At 37.9% G+C, this 23922-nt stretch overlaps 1 protein-coding gene and 1 long non-coding RNA gene across 2 annotated transcripts in view; one reads left to right on the plus strand and one right to left on the minus strand.

Moving 5' to 3' along the window:
- Positions 1-246: 246 nt before the first annotated feature.
- LOC139708994 (uncharacterized) lies at positions 247-5646 on the minus strand. Its single transcript, XR_011709388.1, has 5 exons — positions 4920-5646; positions 2991-3134; positions 2281-2387; positions 1713-1863; positions 247-758 (listed from the first exon to the last, which is right to left on the minus strand). It is a non-coding gene; the product is annotated as an uncharacterized lncRNA (long non-coding RNA).
- Positions 5647-8591: 2945 nt separating this feature from the next.
- LOC139708992 (neogenin-like) overlaps positions 8592-23922 on the plus strand; it is a 68124-nt gene continuing 52793 nt past the window's right edge. Inside the window, exons 1-2 of the mRNA XM_071620961.1 lie at positions 8592-8616; positions 9276-9548. Coding sequence (XP_071477062.1) covers positions 8592-8616; positions 9276-9548 — 298 coding nt within the window. The remainder of the gene's footprint in view (positions 8617-9275; positions 9549-23922) is intronic.

The following is a 23922-nucleotide window of genomic DNA, read 5'->3' on the forward strand; positions in this document are numbered from 1 at the left end:
ATGCGGCTTGTAACTGTGAGTCTCAAAGGCATGGTATAGTTTTGGTTGAGATGGAGATTCAGACTTTAACTTTTTGCAAGCAAATAAAAACAACTTATGAAATATGAAAGAGCATCAAATTCTTAGAGTGATTTGAAGTTTGTTTGACTAAAGTTCTTGGTTTTGAAACGGCCGAGAATTTTTTTTAAAAAGTGACATAGAATGATAATAATTAGAAGTGGGTGCCACCTTTATTAGGACCTCTTTGTTTTTGTACATCTCAGCCTTTTCAAAACCAATTTTTAACAAATAAATTTGGAATTCCTCTTGGTATTGTTTACTCTTTAATATTTCGTAACAGGGTTCTCATTATTTTACAAAATCTCCATATCAGCCCCCATCTCAACCAAAAGTAGGCCATCTCTCATCCCTTTAATGCTGCCATCAAAATTGGAAGTAGATCTACATCAAATCATATTGTAAATGCTCTTTGCCAAGTAGTGTTGTGCACATTTTGATATCAGGTCTTGTTTTACTTCATCACTAAGGGAAAAAAAAGAAAAAAAAAGATTAGAAAAGAAGCATTTAATCTGGATTAGTAGAAATGTCTAATATATACACATGTCTTTTATATATTCAACTTCTATAATAGTTCTGAAAGCACATTGTGATTATATTTGAGAAGTTTAGATGGATGCATTCCACATGTAAGTTCAGGTTCTGATGACATCCTTCATACGGAATCTGGATGCGGACCGGATAGCCTGGCAGGGTTGTTTCTGGAGAGAGACAGAGAGAGAGAGAGAGAGAGAGAGAAAGAAAGAATGGTGTATCTGTCTTTACTTGATGAGGAAAGTGACATGGGCATCTTAATCTTTGGTGAAGACACAGTGACATATAGGCTAATAAAGACATACGGTTACTTGATTTCCTCTATATGTAGTGTTTCCTTGAAACTGTAAAGTATATTATTTTATACAGTAGATCCTAATTGTAGCAATTTAACCGTGAGTACACGATGAAATATAAAATGTAGGAAACTTTCATGATCCAAATATCCAATTCTTTCCATTAAGCTTTTTATTCCATTCAGAAGAATTTCAAGGTAGTGCTTGCCTGATACTGCAACTGGATACATTCAACACTTTCGTGCATATAATGTCCCTGTGACCTTTCACATCAATACCCTCATAACTAATCACAGTCAAATTGCTTAGAGGTTATGGTAACTTTGCCATCCGAAGGTAAATATAATGTCATGGTAGCAATGCTCTACAGTCAATGAAAATCAGGGTTTCCCTGTAATTTACAATCAGCAGCAAAATCACAACAATAACTAAAATGCTACTTGTACAAGGCTCAGCAGGTAATCATCTCTTCTGTATAAAACCAAAGTTGAAGATGATCTGCTGAGTAAATGTTAAGTTATTGCAAGATGAGAATAGGACAGATGTGCGTGTGAATGATGACTGCAACAACATAAAAACTCCTGCAACCATCTTTGACAGAGGCTAAAAAAAAATAATAATCAGCGTTAATTCATGTAAATCTTCGTTGTTGGAGTGATTGACTACATGCATATGCAGTACTGCATTCATTTAGCAAAACATGCGTTAATTTTCTGCCCAATGAACGATCGACAGTCAAAAATTTGGTCAAGATGTCAAAGGCTTGACAAAATATTCCAACATATTTGGGGTTTACATTTTACATGTACATGTATTATTGCTTACCTCCCACATTTCCTTTCGAAATAGAGTGCAGGATGCACAGATTAGAGGTTGGTAGTCAGGACATCTCTCTCTTTCTTTTTTCTCTCTCTCTCTCTCTTGTCCGTAGTTGGCTGTGGTTTGCAGGGTCCATTTTGTCCACTTTGTGCTAATTCTGGTCGAAAATACAATCAACAAAAACTTAAATAAGTTATCATTTTTATGAGTGAAACAGGATAATCATACTGCAACATAAACAAACACATTCATCATGAATTAGAATTAATCACCACGATCTCATGAATCCCTTAGTATGAGATTTTGGATCTTCAGGTCACTGTCAACATTAATTTGTCTTACATGTAATACATTAATCATGTCATTGTTATTATCATCTTTGATGCTCTAAAGCCATATCTTACTGAAAATGAATTATGTAGGATGGAAGTCATCTTGACACCTGTAATTCCTGTACACAAATATTTGATTGTATCATGCTCTCATTTGTATGTGGATTAGGATATGATTTCCTTGCATAAATCGATTTGTATTCATGAGATGATATTCCTAATTTCAAATCGATGACACTTACTTCTGAGCTGGAAAGGGCATTCACATCGCAGTCAAGACATCTTTCTATCTCCCCCTCACTCTAGTGGATGTGATCTCAAACTCAGCATGTCCATTTGTTGGTGACACCTTGATAAAAATAAAGAACAATACATCACAGCATATCACCCTTACGTCATACTTAACGCAACATAATAACAATGGAAAGTTAATTGATCTGTGACTACAGACGTATTTTCATTTGTGCACACATTAAACACTTGTGCCAATTGACATGGTTGAGAAATATTTCATTACATATAATATCTTACTTGATTACATTTATGTTTGATTTTTATATGATCTCATCTTCAGTAGATAGAATACCGTTCTTTCATATGATCCTCTACAATAGAACATGCAATGAATTTACAAGAAAACAAGAATACACATCCGATCATAGATTTGCTCCCCTTATTATATAAATGGAGATACACGTGTATAAGATTATTCTCCTCTCTTTGTTTGCAAAGTATTTGTACACTGCATTGTAATGCAACTGTCAAAGCGAAAACATGCTTGTTACAATTTATTCAAATGGAATAGGAATATTTGATACTCAATGTATTTAGATTTGGCATTATTTTCAACTGGGCACTGAAGTGATACATTTGATAATCAAACACTTAGTAAGTTAGTATTTAAAAGATATTTCAAATTAGACCGCTATTTAAGACATTTACCGTTTCTTACCTTCTGGTTGTTCTGCAATTTGTTGCAGGTAGAAAGAGCTCAGTCTTTACAATTAGATTTTGGCAAGTCAGAATAGGCATATGTCTCTCTCTTTGGTGAAGTTTGAAGACAAGACTCAGTCTGTCCACTTGTTGGTACATCTAGCTGAAAACAGAAATCAACATGACTCAAATAATTTTTTTTTTCATCTTTAAAGCAGAGCATTATAAGCTAATAGTGAACAAAAAATAAAATCAATTTGAAATTTAATTGTTTTGAAAAGGCATCTTGACATTGACATAATTTTCTTTGTTTCCCATGCAAATCAATTATAACTAAAAATATATCTCTTTCATTAAGATGATATATATTTTTTTAGCTTTTTAAAAAGTTAAAAAAGATGAAGATATTTAGGTTTCAGTGAGTCGGTATAAATGATCCATTAAAAATGTAATATTTACATTTTTTCAAATGAACCTTTATTCTTTGAGACATTAACATAAGAACTTGGTACTTATGAGTAAAGACATTTCTAAATAGTTTCTCTTTGACTAGATCTATTTGTAAACTAGAAGAGTACATGTAAATGATTCACAGATTAGGAGAGGTTGGCAGTCAGGACTGAACACTTTCTCTCTCTCTCTCTCTCTCTTGCAGGCATATTCGAATGGCAAGATCACTTGGTTGTAGACTCGCTTTTATATAAAACACCTAGGCCTAAATCCTAGACTCTTTTTCTGAACCCACAGGTCTACAAATACCAGAAAGAGTGGAATCAACCTTAGACCTCTGCTCTAGAGACTAATATTAGCCTAGATAATTCACGTTAGAGCTAATGTTAGGATCTTCTAATGTTAGATCTAACATGAACTTTTTGATCAAAGTTAGCCTACATATATAGTATAATTATTATGTATAGATTTTAGAACCTCTAGATGCCTAAACTTAGGTCTAGCTAGGCCTAGTAAGCTGGGTCTTTACAACAAAACTGCCTAGATATGAGTAGTAGATTACTAGAAACCTCTAACGTTAGGTAGAATCAGTGGCCCAGATCTTGACTAAGGTTAGACCTAGATCCTAATTCCAGACGCCAGCTATTTATGCTTCAGACCCCGGCCCTAGATTTTATATTGTAGGTCTAGTATATTACTATTAGACTCTAAACGTTGGTAGATCTACATCTACATGAGTACATCTTCTGTATAGTCTACAGCCCCTTGCCCTGGACCTGGCTCTAGCCCTACAAATAGAAATACATCTAACCAGCGCAGTAACGTTAGTAGTAGTGGACCTGTACTGTCCACGTTATACAACTGCTAATGTGCTAACGTTAGGTGTTAAGTTCATTGTGATTATACTACTAGTGTCATAGGGCCTAGCCCGATTGAATTGTTTTGGCATAATAACAGGCGTAGCCGTACATTCTAGCACTAACACTAACATTCGTCGTTAGAGTAACACTACCCCTACTAGCTAGAATGTCTAACACTAACGTTAATATTAACAGTTAGAGAGAGTGTATTACCGTTAGATAGATTAGACCTAACAGTAGACGAGGATTCAGTCCAACTGCATGTGATGAGGCCATAAATTACAAACCTAGATCGAACTAACAAGACACCTAAATCTAGACGTAGACCTAATGTTTGTTAGGCCTCTTTTCGCACCGTGTCAAGACGTGCTTTACGGAATACTCGCTGTTCCACTAACAAACACCGCCGGCACGGTCGGGTGGCGGCCCGGGGGTTGGTAGGCATGCCCGCGCCCACGGGATCGGTGCGAAATACAGTAATTAAAGACATCGGCCTAACGTAGTACTAGCGCTTGAACCTTGATATTAACCAAGTCTCAGATCAAAGTTGTATATCTAACTAATAGATCAAAACAGATTTTTAAGTTCCGTTATGCAGTGCAATAAGGAACTATGTATTTATTTACTAAGTTACTTACATTCGAAGGAAATAGTCCCTTTTCCAGTCACCACGTTTCCAACTCAACGACCGAAACATGCAGCTCTCGCGCGAGAGATTTTACCTGTATGTAGCTAGATCGTAGGGGTAGTGCGTGGTAGACGTACGCACACGTATTAAGTATTCGCGCGCACACAAGCTGCGCGGGGCTACTGGAAAATGCTCGGAAAATGCATTTTCTGAGTTCCTGCAAGTTCAGAGTTTTGATTAAAAGTAAAGATTTCTTCAAGAAAACTAGAAATAATATTGACACATTCAATTAAAGAAGCACTTGTAGTTTTATAAAACATTAAAGTACTTTTGGAAGATCATCTAATTAGCTTGGAAAAGCAAACTTTGCAGAACGTTAAGTAATCTGTGAATATTATTTCGAGAAAACAACACCCAAACATTTGAGAGCCCCATATATGGCTGTACAAAATGACTTTTTAAAATGCTAAGGAAACACATTTAAATTGCAATTTCATTAAAAGGGACAATTGAAACTCATGATCTTTCAAATATCAATTGAATGCAAGCAAAAAATAAAAATCGTGATTTTTGACATGCTTCTGAATTTTGTGCTAAAAATGACATTTTTCGGCAAAAACGCGCGTGACATCCGGCCGTACGCTATTCCTTAGTATTTTTGCAAGACTTTCAGTATGAGAACGGAGCATTAACAAAAAATGCCGTCGAATCCTTATCTAGAGCCTTTTTTGAGGTTTGGCTGGTCTACTATAAGGGGCATTTCTCCTCCAGAACGAAGATGATTTTGTATTTTCAGACTTGAAATTCAGCGATAATAATTTAAGCAATTTATTGTTTGTTTTTATTGGGTGAAATGTTAATGGCTCTTATTCCGAGTGTGCATCATCATTCTCTGCGTATGTACAAAGTATAGTGAGGTAGAGCTTAGGGGGAGGATGTGGGAGGAGGATACCCCCTCCCTCTCGCCAGGCGGAACTTTTGAGTTTTTAGAATTGAAATAAAGCGATCTTAAGCACACTCTTTGTGGAAAATCCGGAAATTGTCATTTCCCAAAGTGTACTAAGTCTATAAAAGGAACAAGGCAATGGAAGGGTGGTAAGATACCTCTCCCATATTCGATTATATTTTTTTCCGCCTTCCAAATCCGCGGTCAAAATCTTGGTGGGGGGGGGGGGGGGGGGGGTGGGGGCGACTGCCCCATCACCGCCTCCCCCCCCCCCCCCCTTGGCTACGCCATTGGGAAAGGGTTAATTGTTAATTGAAAGGAGATAATATCCCCTCCCCCACGACGGAAATTTTGCATTTTTTTATTATTAAGTAAAGTGACAAATTTGGTGCACACTTTCGATGAAACATTTGTAAATCTGTCAATCTATAGGTGTACTAAGTCCATGGAAAAAAGACCGAACGGGGGAAGGTGGGGGAAGAGGTATCCCCCTCCCACACGAGAGAGACTTTGCTTTTGTAGAATTGAAATTCAGCAACCTGCCATGTGGTGCAAACTTTTGGTGAAATAATTGGACAAAAAAACAAAAAAGCAAGAAAATCTTTTCATCTCGGGGATCATAATTATGTGGGGTGGGCAGATATGGTGCGCTTGCCCCTCGAACATTTTATGGAGGCAACTTTTTTTTTCTGTCAAAAAGCAAGAAAATCTTCTCATCTCACCACTTATGGGGGGAGCAAAATTATATTATGCTTGCCCTTCCAATGCTTTTACGGGGTAAACTTTATCTTTTTCTGGCAAAAAAGCAAGAATATCTTCTCGTCTCGGGAATTATGGGTGGGGGGATGGGCAAAATGATATATTTGCCCCTCCATTTTTTATTTATTTTTTTTTATGAGGCTAAGGCTTGCACTTGGGCTCGCATTATCAATATGGATTGCTCAGAAGTAACGTGCTGTACATAGACCCTATATACTTATAAGTATAGCACACCTACATGCAAACGTGTACGTCCTCCCAAGGAGGTTTAAGAGTTGGAGTTCCAACTGGCTGTAATCATTCAAACAGTTGTCAGATTTCTATTGATGTACAAAAGAAGCTAAAAGAATTTCACGGGTGCATTTGTGCCTTTGATGATCGATGTTCGCAGCCGCCAGCTTGCTGAGCAATCTGAAGATTCATTTTGAACGTTAACATAATATTGGCCATATTTTGCTTATTTATTTATTAAATGAAATGAAATTTCACTTAATGATAAAGCATGTAAAACAAAAATCAATCCCGTGCAGAAATTTGTGCAAAAGTGTAAATCAGAGCTGTATCATGTGAAAATGTTTGAAACTGTACCACCCTGGAAAGCCGGTTTTATCACTTTTCCGCTTAATCCCGACAAATAAAACTGACATGGAATAATCTTCAAATATAATTCTTTATTGATAGATATATCAGATTAGCGCCCGGGTATGCCCAGTCGAGTAATTTTCATCTTTATTTTAGCATTTTTTGGGCAATTACTATTCGCACATCCTCGTGTCTGTACCACCTACCTTGTATAAGAAGGGATAGCGAAAAGTATAATTACCATCACAAAGACATATCTTCTTTAAAAGTGGCTGGTGATTATGCAATGAGACACGAGTCAGTTGTCTTCCCATCTGCGTGGCAGATCCTGTTTGGCACATGCTTCAAATATTTTTGAGCGGCGGCATCGAACATCTAGCAAAGGAAATAAGACAGTTGTGACTTCATTCTCTTAAACCTCCTTGGTCCTCCGTACCGTTACGATTACAGTATGGTCGATAAATAGTAAACACTGTAGGTTTACTCGTAGATATGATTGTATAAAATCAGTGCTGACAGAGCCCAGGATGAGAATTGTTTTGCCCACGATTTTGTTGTCCCTGGTGCAAAATAGAAAAGTAAAAACTAAAACAAAAACAAAAACAAGATTAATTATTTAGCGTCCGGCGTTGAGGTCGCTCGCAGACTGAAGTGGTGATTTATTTTTTTTTTGTCTAAAGGGGGGTGCGTCCGCACCCAACGCACCCCCCCCCCCCCCCTGGTGACGCCCATGTACATATGAAGAGTTTGTTCGCAAAAATCGATAAGTCCATTTTTTAAGATTTTGAATCACGGTCTCTGTCATAAAATACAAAACGATACCTTTTAAATGATATATTGGTCACTATATATAAAGGTACATTTTTGAAGTTATGGTCAAAAGAAGCAAACATTTTTTTATTTTTCTCTTTATTTTTCTCGACCTTTAATCGCAAATATCTCCTTTTGGCAAATATGGACTTATCGGTTTTTGCAAACATACTCTTCATATATATATATATATATATATATATATATATATATATATAAACATGCAAATATACATACATACATACATACATACATTTTCCATTTGTGATCCTTAGTAACAGTTCAAAAACGATATATCAGATAAAGCTGTCATTGATATGATTATTAGCTGAATAGTGTACAATTTAGTTAGAGGGGATTTTAATATGAAAGCCTATAAAAGTTTCATAAAATCTATGAATTATTTCACAGTTAGCTTCCAGATTTTGGTCAAATTTTAACCCGTTTGTAGAAAAGTTGAACTTTCAACAGGAACTACTGATGTGTATGTGAGTTTGTGATTTGAGTACCCTAAACAATTTACATGGCTACCACCTGTTCAGAGTTCTGCTCCAAGGCACATGAATGCTTTATTAATTATTCACGATGGATTTCTCTGGGCACTGCTATTGTAAATTCATGACAAAAAGTGAAATGCATGCACATGAAAAATGTAAGCACATGCTTCCATGTGCTTGCATACACCACATTCCAGAATAAATAAAGACTAGCTGTGACAGTGGAATTTCTCATAAATAATAAGTATTAGAGCATTCTAGTCCTGGGCATTGTCCAGAATCATTGTCTGAATGTCAATTACACATTCCTATACACACCAATAACCCCTGTGCAAGTTAAAGTTTTGTACCGAGAGTTGAAAATAGAGCAAAATCTGAAAAAAAAAAATGATGTTTAGTTTTAGGAAACTGAATTATGCTTTCAGTTTTAAAGTACCTCCAACAAAATTGTACACTATTTAGCTATTGCTCATATCAATGTTAGTGTTATCTCGTATAGTTTTGAACTATCAGAGATCAAAAGTGTGTATTGTTATTTGGTACACCTAGTAAGAAACTCCTGACTGGAATCTTGCATATATCTTTTTCCTTATTTCTAGTGTTGAGTGGACCTACCCAGTGTCCGTTTAGCTTCATTTTTTATCCCTTAAAGATAATAATAATATATCAGAGAAGCGTGGGGATGTCAAAAAATTTTGAGATAGGCCTACATGATTTATTTCCGTCATTATATCTTCAGTGGTAGACACTGATAGTGTCTCAACCGTTCCAGGGTGGAAAGGAAATGACATTTATCTGCCATGTCAGTTGCAAGGAGAGCCAGTAGCTGTGGAGTGGGTAAAGGAGACCATCTCGCGTCAGCCAGTGCCCAAGGCTAGATTTGTCGATGGAATCTTTGAGAACTGGGAGAAACGATTCAACATTGACAAGAACTTTAGCCTCCTCATCACGGACTTGAAGGTGGCAGATGAAGGTGTCTACTTTTGTCAGGTGTTTTTGACGAATTTTGAGAATTTCGAGAAAACCATCGTTTTGACGATTAGCTGTAAGTGGACTCTTATTTGTATGATTTCTTTCGCTTTTTCCCATTACGTACTAAACAATCTAGGTAAATTTACCGAAAGAGTTCGGTAAGTGTGGGATAAATGATTGTCAAAGCACTTTGTAGCGCCCTCCTTTCAACGGTTATTAAAGTTGAATGGGAGGAGTGTGGAAAGGATGTTTAACAAAAAAAAAATGTGACCATGCATCACAAAACGAACAAAAAGTCGCACCCCTTGATATCACGTGAGGACTCGAAAAAGGTGAAATGGGTCAACCAAGTCAATATTCAGTTTTTCATATCTCCTTAAGGAGGTACCCTTCTTCTACAAAATTCTTAGGTTTGGATAATAAAGGTGAAAGTGCATTTTCAGTGGTTTTTCTACAACCTTTTTTTATAGAGTAGTGAGACCAGATATGTCTTCGAGGCCCCCTTTCATTTCTTGATGACCCTTTGCACACTCTTCACCTACAAGTCTGATAACTTTTGAAGGGATAATGCTACTGCTTTGAAAGTTGGCATTAACCATGGACAGAATATGTTAAGAGAGCATGCCTAATTTCAATTTAATCTGATAATCCCTTCATTGTTGTAGCTCCAGTAGTTTGCATGCTGTTTTTTGTTCCATTCATCGCACAGCTGGCACGGTTTGGTAAAGATTAAGCGCTTGAATAGACAGATAGACCATGTACTTCGGACCCTCTTTTCTCGGTTCACGCTTTTAAGAATGTGCGCTTTCTGTCCAATATTTAGATACGTTAGGAGAGTCCATTGAATTGGGTTATGCATCATTTTAAAGCTCAGAGTCTGCTATTTCAGAATCTGGCCTTAACTAAAAATCCATCTCTGGCGACTTTTTGTGTGTTTTGTGGTGCAGGGTCACAAATGAAAAGGGGCCAATATAGGACATACTTTATCACATTATATTCTTGTAAAAGGGTGTTTTCTATAGAAGCTTCAAAGAGCCATTAGCTTCCCTTTCTCTACATTATCCAAAATTCAGAATAATGAAGAAGAAAACTTGTTCTTGGGAAAATGTACTTATATATATATATATATATATATATATATATATATATATATATTTATATACATACATCTATGTGTGTGTGTGTGTGTAACCGTGCAAAACAAAACAAACAAAATGTTGCACCCTTCATTTTACGTGAGGACTCAAAAAAGGTGAAATGGATTAACCAAGTCAATCTTGAGCTTTTTATATTTTCTGAAAGAGCTATCCTTCTACATTTTTCTTCAGTTTGGGATCTTAACATGAATGGGAAAGCGGGTTTTGAGCATTTTTTCTACAACCGTCTTGGGGAAGAGCAGAATGATTATGGTATGTCTTGGAGGCCACCTTTCATTTCTTGAAATCCTTTTCACACTCTTCACTTAAATCTAATTACTTTTGAAATGATGACGCTACTGCTTTGAAACTAAGCATGAATCATGGGCACTATATGTTAATAGGGCTTGCTCAATATCAGCTTAATCTTATAATCTCTTCATTGTTGTAGTTCCGTTGGTTTACATCTTTCTTTCCTGCATTTAGGTAAGTTAGGGGCGTCCATTTGAATTGGGTTATACATAATTATAAGGCTTAGGGTCTGCTCTTTCAGAATCTGCCCTCAACTAAAAATCCATGTTTGGCGACTTTTTGTTGGTCTTGTGGTGCAGGGCCACGTAATTATCTAACTTATATATATTTCTATACACGCATGTATGAAAATTGACATGGTTTTGCCATTTCACATATTTTAATTCCTCACTTTCTTTAATAACGGGAAGGGCGACCTTTGTTGTCTCTGTGATGCATACAATCATGAGTTTATTTTTATCTTATAGCGATGGCATTTAATCATGCTATTGAGGAATGTGCTGATAAGAGCCAGTCCCAAGAAAGCCGGTGTACCTACCAACCTCCATCCAGCAAACCATCCACTACACTTACCTGTGTTGTGAGTGGATTCAGGCCTAATATTTCTATGCTATGGACCGATGAGTCTGGAAGGAGACTAAATTCTGTGCTTTCGCGACAGTCAAAACTATCGGACAACACATACGAAAGGATTGAAAGAATTACTGTTTCACCCAAACATGAGACAGAACAAACCTTTCTGTGCGTGGCTACCGGTGACTCGATGAATGGAACCTCGACCGAAGAAATCACTCTTCTGGCTTTACCAGGTTTTATAAAAAAATGTCAATTTTAGGAATAATGCTGAAATAGAACACTGCCGGTACTCTCAAAGATATCAATTTGAAATAATATATTCCTTTATTCTGAATTACGATAGGGAAATTTGACACAATTAGTGAGTAAAGTGATGTATGTAATTGCATTACTACCTAACGAATACTCTTGTTGTTTACTAGTAAGAACACGTCATTACAGAAACGTGTTTATAAATATCGATAATTAAGGACAAAGGCCTGTAAACCATGTGACTATAGTACCTGCTGCGCTTCATTAAAGAATGCAACTTTGCCTTAAGATGGAAAACATATCTATTCAATGGACTGTAGTTTGATTCACTGATTCCATGTCATCCAATCTATCTCGTTTAATTACTTATTATAATGACATGCAATGTAATGTAATATAATGTAATTTAATGTAATATTATGTAAAGTAATGTTAGATAATTTATTATGTTCTTCATAATCCTTATACATGTATTAATTTAAGATTTGAATGTTAAGCGCTTAGAAACTACTGTAATAAGCGCTATATAAATGTACATTCTTCTTCTTCTTCTTCTTATTATTATTATTATTAAAAGGACAACTTATTGGAACTATGCGATATATTCTGATGTTGCAAATGATGTAGATGCATATCTACATGGGATTGTTTAAATGTCTTCAAAGTCTCATGTATTGTAACTATGCCTATATCAAATTTCAGAAAATCGTGATAATCTCAGTCTCTTCATCGGACTTATCATTGGCGTTCCTGTTACAGTAATTATCATTCTTCTCCTTGTTGGAAAATTCCTGCAAACATGCCATCCCGACTACTTACCACGAAAAGGTACGGATTATTGTTCTCTGCCTGTATGTGTACGTGTGGTTTATAAACCTTATATACCTTATAGTGCAAGATGTCTGTAACATCCCACCAAAAGGTGGTTTCCGAACGATCAACGTAATTATCGTGTTTATAAGACACTTCTGCATAACATTTCCGTGGAAAACTAAAGATAAGATCAATCAAACAATGTGAACAATGAAAGATTTGATGTTATGATACTATATTCTGTGATACTTAATACATGTTAGTATTGACAAGTCATTAATAGGAAAATAATGAAGCGATTATACAAATTTGAATACGAAAAGTCGGCGTAGCTCATTTACAACCTAGTCAAACGCAGCGTTGAATAAGGGAAATAATGTAGTCTCTCATGTATACTGGCTTTTATAGTCTAAGAGAGAGAGAGAGAGAGAGAGAGAAAGAGAGAGAAGAAAAACACATCGTCTTAAGAGATTTATTTTTCAGTGTTCTGGTATCAAATGACTGGTGAAAAAGCTGAATCATTATGTAATCTCTCTTCTAACGTTTTTGTTTTTAGGAAGACTATAAAAGGCCAAAAGAAACCAAAGAGTCATGCCTACTCTATCTTTGTAACCAACAGTGTATTTGTTTAGCAGTGTCCTTCTAAAATATTTTACATTATTCACAAGATAAAATAAATTGTTTTTCGGATTGATATCTGTTTATCTTTTGCTCTATTCCCGTTATTGCTGTGTTGATGTACTGTTTCTAAGGATGTGACTGGAACCCTTGGTGGAGAAGACCACAACAACCGAACCGTTCTGATGAGGAAGAAACCATCTTGCTGAGTATGAGACACGTCCAAATGATTACAACCTTATGCTTCTTAAGATTAAACTGATTTTAGTAGACTACTCATTCGTCTACCACAGATATGATACAAAAGTGGTTAGATATTTGTAGTATAGACCATTACGGTTAACAGAAGTTCTGGTCTGGTGCATTTACAACTAACTAATACTAGACGATCTTGGTAGAATACACTTTGTTTTACTAAACATTCGCTACACTGACATTTGAGTACAATGTTAGATGAGTACTGTAGGCCTATTCATATCAAGATTGTTTTTTGTTTGTTTTTTTGTTTTTTGTTAGTTTGTTTTTGTGTTTGTTTTTGTTCCTTTTTTTTTTGCTGAGGCCCAATGAATAGAAAAGACGATTTACCGGATGCTACCAAAAGCCTTTCAAACCACTCATTCAGTAAGGTTCACTACAGACACCTACGAATAGATTTTCTACTCAGAAACATAAAGGATAATCAACTTCTTCTAGCTCCATTCTAAAGTTGGAAGAAGAAGTTGATTTGCTTTTATTTATGTGGATAGAAAATCTAGTCCTAGATGTTTCTTTTGAGTGTCACTTTCAGTGAATCTTAGAAAGAAAGCTCTTGGAGGGCTTTAGGAAGTGTCCGATAAATCTTCTTTTCTATTATCTGGTCCTATGGAAAAAGTCAAAACCTGGAAGAGGTATTGCAAGTATGAATGAAATTGCAAACTGTTTCATTTTTTTTTTTTTTGTGAAAGATTAAGTCTTTTTATTTTCAAAAAAGATTAACGTCTTCCAATATATATTTGTAGTTATGATGAAATGACATAGAATAACTAGCAAATAGCAGTTTGGTAACACTTCTTCGCCATAATCGAACAAAAACAAACTTTCCCTTCTAATTTATGATAATGATATGCAGACGTCATAACTAAGAACGGCACAGCTTGAATGCATCGACCAAGCGAAACGTATAGGCCTACAGCTGTCAATGCTAAATCTCATAACAATGTCACTGGGAGGATTATCTTCCGATTTGTTCAAAAGGTTGATGAAATCACAATTTCCAAAAGGTACCACCATGCTAGTTTCATATGTTGTGGGCGGATAAACTAGAAACATGAGTAAAACTCAAACGTGTTCTGGACCCTGTTTCATAACGCTGTTCGTAAATTTACGAACAACTTACAAGCACCTGGTGATCAGTTGTGATGTGCTATATTTATCAGCATTTCCAAAAATCGCACAAGAAGTTATCACCAGTTTGTTTGTTTTGTTTTTGAAATGACGCTGCAACTCGACGAACGAGGCCGGGTTGGTTTCGTGCGGAATGCCACTGCGGGTTGTCCAAACATTCTTTGCTACGCTGCAAACATCTCAAAGATGAGTACACGATGATAACTAGAAAAGGCACTCTGAGAGCGGAGACCTTTACCAAACAATTTCCATCTGATCTTGTTCTTTCATCAATAGAGTTCTGTGATTTCCACCCATATTTGCTCAAAATCGCCTGATTTCCCAATATACATGTAGAAACCTTTTGTTACAACGTAAACCGTGGGTCAGCTGCGCAGCCCATGCAGAGTTACTTCTGCTGACTTCCAAAAACACAGCGCCGTTCGATTCAAGTGCTGCTGTTAGCTGTGCGTCCGCACACCACGGCTAGCAGCTGTCTCATTGGAAAGGAACTTTCCACAAACAAACAAACAAACAAACAAACAAACAAACAAACAAACAAACAAACAAAATCCCAGTAACATCTTTCCTGTGCGATTTCGTGGTCAGGAGGCCTGTACACATTTGGCTCGCTCGATGCATGGGCCTACCACGCATGGACATACATACCTCGTTTATTATTTCAAATACGTGTTCCTATGAAAAGCCTCACAGTAACATTCCGGATGTTTTCCTGGTTTGGTCTCTGCATCACCGCTAGCCAGCCTGGAGTCAAAACAAGACGGCGCTTTGAGATATGTGCAAACTACATGCGCAGAAGATAATAGTTCTCTTAAATCAAGTAAAATGCTTGTGCAGTTGTGGTATACATTGCAAAATCATCGCTCAGTTAATTGCATTTCCGAAATGAACGTACTTCACGAGGGAAAGGAAGTACAATGTATTTTGGCAGGTTGGATGTAATTTGTAAACTTGTTTTTCTCATTTTTCACACACTTTATTTCAGAGTAAACATTGACGATAATGGTTGACGACATGTACTATGTCTACTATGTCTGACCATTATGCAACAATACATGCGCGTCCACGAGCGTCCACTTTAGTAATTGCCAATGTTTGACACAATATTTGTCATGATTTGAGGTTTGCTGCTCCCCATCATTGTCGATTTTCCAATGGCAGTTAAGGCTGTACCTTAACCGAAATAAAACCGAAACGAGGGACACGGTTCTTTTGTCAGTGACGATGAACGATTAGACAATCGTCAGTGTCCAAACATCTAAATATACTTATCAAGATGCACATAATCAGGTGACGGCGATGCAGGTCGAATCAAAGAAAAACCTCCGTTCATAGTCCAAGTGTGTAGTAGGTTCATGGTCGATGCACGAAAGTTGTGTTTGTTGTTGTTGTTGTTGTTGTTGTTGTTGTTGTTGTTGTGATGTCTTCGTATCACTTTAATGAATTAGACTGTAAACCATTTTTTTTCGATTCGATGCAATATTTGTTCAACTATTTATTCACCATTGTAATTTGTCAGGATAATACCCAGGGTTGCAAAAAATGGGTAAAAATGATTTTTAGTATTATTTTGCACAAAAATGTGTTCTTGTTCGTGATTGTTCCAGAATAATCGCATGCAAATAACAACTTCTTCTTTTTTGTGTAAGACTACATGTTCTGTTTTTAATCTTCACATTTTACAAGTTGACATGCAAGGAATATCGGCATTTGGATCGTTATCGCCGATAATATGCCGGCGTGGATTATGTGAAAATATTCGCCATGACAACATTACACGACTGTATGATAATGGGCACGGGATGGCACTATACAACGCCGTATCCCGGGTTACAACGGTACCCTGTGGAGCCGGGAAATTTGCAAACGCCGGGAAATGTGCAAACACCAGGAAATGTGCAAACGTCTCGCCGGGACTTGTGCAAACGCCGGGAAATATGCAAACGTCCTGCCGGGAAATGAGCAAACGCCGGGAAATGTGCAAATGTCTCCCAGGAAAATGTGCAAATTTCATCACCGTGAAATGTGCAAACATGACGCCGGGAAATGTGCAAAAGTTCACTTTTTTTTTTTTGGCCGGGAAATGTGCAAACGTCGCCGGGAAATGTGCAAATATTTACTTTAGGAATACTGTGTATGAAGATGATACGTAACATCCGAGTCAAAACTGCGCATGAACCTCCGCCATTAATGTTTACTTAATAAGATCCTTCATAGATTTTCAAAAAAATTGGTAGGCAGCACTATTACGGCAATGGGATCTCACTTTGTTTAGATTGGTCATACCGCACCCCCCCCCCCCCGCGAAAAGGGGGGGGGGGGACTCAAAGTCCCAGAACTACGGTTTTATCAGAATTCTTCTTATATTTTACAACCAAATAAGATAGAGGTTGGTTAATGCTATAAAGACATTGATGACAGTAGTTTAAGGTTAATGGCAAATCCAAGGATGCAGGGCACAAGACCATGTGTCTGTATGTGGGGGGGGGGGGGGGGGGGGCTTCAACTCCCCTCGATAGCCCCCTTTCAGTGAGGTGAAGCTTAAGATTCCTAAATCTCTGGAATTTTTAATCTTCTTCTGTCGAACCGAAGAAGATAGAACTACGTTAATGTTATGCAGACACTATAGTTACTGAAATTTCACGTTTGTGACCCTGCACCACAAAACAAAGAAAACGTCGCCAGACATGAATTTTTAAATAAGACCATATTCTGAAAGAGCAGACTTTAAGCTTTAAAATGATGTATAACTCAAATCAAATGGACTCTCCTAACCTATCTAAATATTTGAAAGAAAGCACAAACTCAGGAAAAGTTTAACTGAGAAACGAGGCTCTGAAGTGCAGTGTCTATTCAAGCGCTTAATCTTTACCAAACCGTGCTGGCTGTGCGATGAATGGGACAAAAAACAGGAAGTAAACCAAACCAAACCAGTAAGTAACAACAATGCTGGGATTATCAGATTAAACTGAAATTAAACATGCCTCATTAAAACATTCTATTCAAAATCAATGCCAACTTTCAAAGCAGTAGCGCTATCCTTTCAAAAGTTATAAGAGTTGAAAGTGGAGAGTGTGTACAGGGTTTTTTCAGAAATTAAAAAGGGAATCTATAAAGACACATCTAATCACACTATTCTACCAAAAATGTTCGAGATAAACTGCTTAAAAACACACTTTCACGTCCGTTTTATGATCCCAAATTCTAGAATAATGTAAAGGAAGACTCACTCTTTCAGAAAATATGAAAAAATCAAGATCAGCTAGGTTGACCCATTTCACTTATTTTTAGTCCTCACGCAAAATTAGTGTGTGCGACTTTTTGTTCGTTTTGTGATGCACGGTCACGTTTGATGATGACAGATCCTGGGGTGCCCTGATATGGGGTGTCAGAGATGCTACCTCCCACGTCTGGTAAGAATCCGTCGAAGATTTCTCCATTCCCCCCCATAAGGACGCCCGTCGATCCGCCACAATCAAGCAAGAAATGTCAGTCATAAAGATAATATAACGTTTTGGTAGCTCAAAAGTTTCCCTGAGTTTCCTTGTCTTAGTTTGTGTTTCAGGTTAAAGTACCTTTCATATAACTAACACTGTGAGACTTACTCGCCCAAAAGTGCTCTCATGTCTTAGTAATCATGCAATAATGGTTTCGTACAATACGTGTATATTGATTGTCGCGGTACCGCGTCGAATCAAACTAACGGCTCGTTCGAATTTTTCAGAACCCGCTCTGCTCTGGTACGAAACCATTATTGCATGAGTACTAAGACATGAGAGCACTTTGGGTCGAGTAATTCTCACAGTGTTAGTTATATGAAAGGCACTTTAACATGAAATACAAACTAAGACAAGGAAACTCAGGGAAACTTTTGAGGTACCAAAACTTTATATTATCTTTAATGACCTTATGGCACTAACTTAGCCCTATCTTTATTTTTTTGTTCGACAGAAGAAGTTAAAATTCCGCAGTTTAGGGACTCTGAAGCTTACCCCCCCCCCCCTCCTTCAGCGGTGTAGTGTGTGTGTGTGTGTGTGTGCGTGTGCGTGTGCGTGTGCGTGTGTGTGTGTGTGTGTGTGTGTGTGGAGAGAGAGAGAGGGGGCTCATTTTCTCAAATTAGGATCATGTCACTATAAAATGCAATCTGCCAAGTTTTGTGAAAATCCTTAGATTTAAAAAAAAAAGATGCTGAAAACGTGGAAAACCCCCTCCCCTCCCCCTCACCCGACCCACCCCGATCTGGGCACCCTTGGATCCGCCATAATCAAACATGAAATTTCAGTCATTAATGTCTTCATATAACAACTTTGTTTCTATATTTTCTGGTTTGACAGAAGAAGATTTAAAAACTCCAGAGAATAGGGATCTGACGCTCCATCTCCCCAACCCTTTTGCCATCTGCCAAGTTTGGTGAAAATCTGTTTTAGATTTTATGGAAGATGCTGAAAATATGTACAACACCCCTTCTCCGCGTCCCCTCCCATCAGGGCACCCCTGGATCCGCTATAATCAAAAATGAAATATCAGTCATTGATGTCTTCAAAACACTAAATTAGCTCTATCTTTTTTTGGTTCGACAGAAGAAGAGAGAGGAAAAAAAAATCATAGTTCAGGAGCTTTGGGGCTTCAACCCCCCTTCGGTGGTCGTGGTGGTGGTGGTGGTGGTGGTTGGGGGGGGGGGGGGGGGGACTCATTTCAACAAACTACGACCATATCACTATTAAGATGCTTTCTGCCAAATCTGGTGAAAATCCCTTTTGGGGTTTACAAGAAAATGTTGAAAATATTAAAAAAAAAAAACAGACAAGTGGTCGAGATAGACAGGCGGTGGCTAAGACATGTGGTAAAGATACATGGTAGTAAATAGAGTAATGATTCATCCACAGGTTTGATTTTGTTTCTCTTCCATCTATACATAATATAGGAGAAATGAACAATTTGCACATATCACAACGGCTTTTGCACATTTCCCGGCAAAATTGAACATTTGCACATTTTCCGGCGTCACGTTTGCACATTTCCCGTTGATGAAATTTAGGGGTTTGCACATTTCCCGGCATGACGTTTGCACATTCCCATGCGTTTGCACATTCCCCGGCGTTTGCACATTCCCCTGCGTTTGCACATTCCCCGGCGTTTGCACATTTCCCGGTGTTTGCACATTTCCCGGCTCCACATATCCCTGCAGTACAGCGCGTCGAATCATTTTACCGAGGAAGCGTTCTCACACTGCATTATGTTTGTCATGTTGTTTCATCACAAGTGCGTGTATGTTTTGGAAAACAAATGTTTTAAAGTAGACGGTAAGAGTTTTTCTTTCGAAAAATTGAAACTGTTTGAAATGTCATTTGTACTTCGATACCTCCTTAACCTTGAAGGGGATGGCTAGTAACTGATCATTTGGAATCAGTGTAAATGCTGGGGGTTGATTGTTCCAATTCCTCCTGGAATCATTTAAGAATACATTATATATCTATTGCTGTGTATAAATTATTTGCTTCAGAACGGTCTCACATTTAAGAAATGTGCAGTTTAATGTCCCGTCACTGTACAGACATGCTAGTCTCGAAATATTAAACTGCACATTAATTTTCACATTTCGTATGTTATTCTCTCTTTGTCTTTTACATGAAAATTGTACATGAATATGGATACACACATATATACATACTACATATATATATATATATATATATATACATATGCAATATTATATATATATATATATATATATATATATATATATACATATAGATGATTATGTATATATATCCGAAGAGAGAGAGAGAGAGATAGATAGAGATAGAGAAAGAGAAAAGGATTTAAATTACGCATTTAGCACATTTATTTCTCTTTGTTTTGCTTTCTTTCATAAATCAGCACCCACCAGCTCAACATCGCTTACAAAAGAACAAGTACAGCAATGCAAGGAAGACCTGAAAGCGTATTATCGTAAGACACGTCACAAGGTCTCAGTAGACCCACTAAATTTCATGGAACGTGTTAACCTGGAGGAGATTTATACAACTTTGAATCTCATAGAATTAAAACATATGCTTAAAACGCCAATAACGTACGAAGATGTTCTGATCAATTATGACAGCAAGAATCTCTCTACGCGTTTTCTGATCCAGGGTGATGGTGGTGCCGGTAAAACAACATTTTGCGCTAGGATTGCCTGGGAGTGGTGCCAGGGAAGGATTCTGAAGGATTTGGACATGGTGGTCGTAATTCCTCTCCGAGACGTTATCGACAGTGATAGCGTAGCTGGTATAGTGAAAAGATATCTTTCTGATTCTAATACAGCAACGCGAGACCAGATAGAAGGGTATATCTCAACAAATTTAAGTAAGATTTTAGTTGTGTTTGATGGTTTCGACGAGTTCAAAGGACAACTAGAAGAAAAGAGCAGCAGTGAGGTCGTTCGTATTCTAGGATTAGAGCAATATAAGTCATGCAAGGTCATGGTGACTACACGGCCATGGAGAAGACATGAATTCACAATGGTCACAAAACTTGCCGAAGCTTACACTTTTATAAGCGTCGATGGATTTAGCAAAGAGAATTTAGTGACTTATATCAACAAATACTTTCGGATTAGAGAGAATGATGCTCTTGCACAAAGCTTAATCAGATTCATCGAACAAAATGATGTCATCCGGTCAAACATGGCCCCGTTTCCTATCTACTGCGCAATGCTCTGTCTCATGTGGGAAGAATTCAGTGAAGACAGACGAAATGAAATTAGAAAAATGCAAACTTACTCTGAACTTTTTCGAGAAATGATCTCTTTTTTAAAAGAACACTACGCTTCGAAAGTGTGTACACATTTACAGAATCAGAACGTTGTTGAGAATTTGAAGAAAGCTGGTGAGGCAATTCAAGACATAAGTGAGATAGCGCTGAAAGGCCTATTGGACAGGGATCATACATTTCCTCAGGATCGATTTGGAAAGTGCCGTGATGCCATGGAAATATGCTTAAGAGTCGGGGTTTTGACAGTAGAAAGAAATGTCATCACAAGGGACCATCGTCGCAATGTCAACATTCCTTCCTTTGTTATTTCAAAGGTTTCGTTCCCCCACAAATTGTTCCAAGAATATGTTGCAGGGCTTTATATTGAACATGCATACGCTAATGAAAGTGCTAAGTACGACCAGTTGAAAATGGAACTTTTTTCTCGATTCAACGAGTTCCGCAACCTATTCTTCTTCACCTCAGCTTTATCGAATAAGCTTGGCCTTGATATCATCAATGGCTTGATGAAAAGTGCTGATAAGAATTTCTGCGTCGGCGTTGCGTTTGAATGTCACACTAAGGAGGCCGCCAAAGCAGTGGGAGGACGATGGGAAGAATTCACACTATCAAGGAATACATCAGAGCATTTAAAGTCAGGAGTTGTGTTCATGCTGCAATGTGACCAGCTGGTGAGTGACACAACATGAATTTCAACTTGAAAGATGTCAGAAACAGTTGTGAAGAATGACAATGCAATGTTGAGTGGAGATATCAATCTTCCTCTTTGTGTAATAATTTCGAAATTTTCAACCACGCTATATGTGTAATCGTGACCCACTACAACAAACAAAATGATCGAAAAGTCGGGAGAGCAAGATTTTCTGAAAATGACGTTACATTATTTCCTCACTCTTCCGCTTTAGTTTCATACCACTGGCGTAGCCAGGGGGGGGGGGGGGGGGGCGATGGGGGCGGTCGCCCCCCCCCCCCCCCCTAAGATTTGGACCGGGGATTTGGGAGGCGGAAAAAAAAAATGCGTGTATACTGTATGCATGCACATGAAGCGGGTCTCCTTTGCAACCTTTCATCAAATAAGATATTTTTTTGAATATTTCACCAAAGTGTGCACCAGATCGTTGAATTTCAATTCAAAATATGCAAAATCTCTCGTGCTTGGGAGGGGGTATCCCCCTCCCAAACCCTCCCCCTCTGTGCCTCTTTCCCTAGCTTAGTACACTTTTTAGATTTACAAAAAAATTATGAATAATTCTGAGTGCACAAGACTTATCACATACCTTCCAAAAACTCAAGGTTCCCTCATGTATAAGGGGAATTTCCCCTTTTAATCGACCCTTTCCTCCCTCAGTCCCCTCCCCCCATCAGTTTTTTTTTTTGATTTCCCAAATGTTGATTCCATCAAATATGCGTATACGAGATATCTCAATTTCAACCTTAAAAAGGCAAAAGCTCAATCGGAAGGGAAAGGTGGAGATAACACTCGCCCACGCCTTCTCCCTGCTCACCCGCCCCTTCCCCCCCCCCCCCTTCCGCCATGCATAATAGACTGTGGCTATACCCAGATCGCTTTATTTCAATTCTAAAAACGCAAAAGCTCCGCGAGCGGGAGGCGGAATTCCCCTTCCCCTAAGCTCTACCTCACTAGACTTTATACACTGACACACAGATGGTGCACATTCGGAATAAGAGCTAAATTCCGTGATTTTAACACTTCGATGAAAAAGTATTGCACCAAAAATTTGCACCAGATCGCTGAATTTCAGGTCTGAAAACGCAAAATCCCCTTCGTGTGGGAGGGGATATGCCCCTATCTACAACCTCGTTTGCATGCTTTTTCTGTTTGATTGCTGAACAGACAGCGTTCATGATATTCAGTGTAAGAATTAATACAAGAAGTGTATTTAAATATAGGCAAATTGTTCAATGATAATCTACACTAAAATATACTGCAACCTCAAACAAGTGGGACTGCTTCAACTCGTTAAAACACGCAAAAACATGCATCAAATTGCACCATTTTGCAACATCAATATGCAAAAAGTTCTCACCGTGGGAGGGGGGACACCCCCCCCCCCCCTTCCACACCCTCCCCCTCCCCCTTCGCTCGCTCCGCTCGCTCGGGTTCAGTCGCTTTCATGATATTCAGTGAAAAGAATTCATACAAGAAGATTATTAAAAAATGATACCATTTTATATGCAAATTGTTCAATAATAATCTACATCAAAATATACTGCTACCTTACACTAATGTTACTGTTTCACGTCGATAAAACGCGCAAAAACATGCATCAAACTGCATCATTTGCAACATCAAAATGCAAAAAGTTCTCACCGTGGGAGGGGGGACACCCCCTCCCACACCCTCCCCTCTCCCTTCGCTCGCTCCGCTTGCTCGGGTTCAGTCGCGTTCATGATATTCAGTGAAAAGAATTAATACAAGAAGTGTATTTAAATCATACCATATTATAGGCAAATTGTTCAATGATAATCTACATCAAAATATACTGCTGCCTTACACTAATGTTACTGTTTCACGTCGATAAAACGCGCAAAAACATGCATCAAATTGCACCATTGCAACATCAAAATGCAAAAAGTTCT

Source organism: Diadema antillarum, unplaced genomic scaffold, assembly GCF_040938485.1.
Source record: "Diadema antillarum isolate AM-2024a unplaced genomic scaffold, OU_Dant_1.0 seq00001394_RagTag, whole genome shotgun sequence".
NCBI lineage: Eukaryota > Metazoa > Echinodermata > Echinoidea > Diadematoida > Diadematidae > Diadema > Diadema antillarum.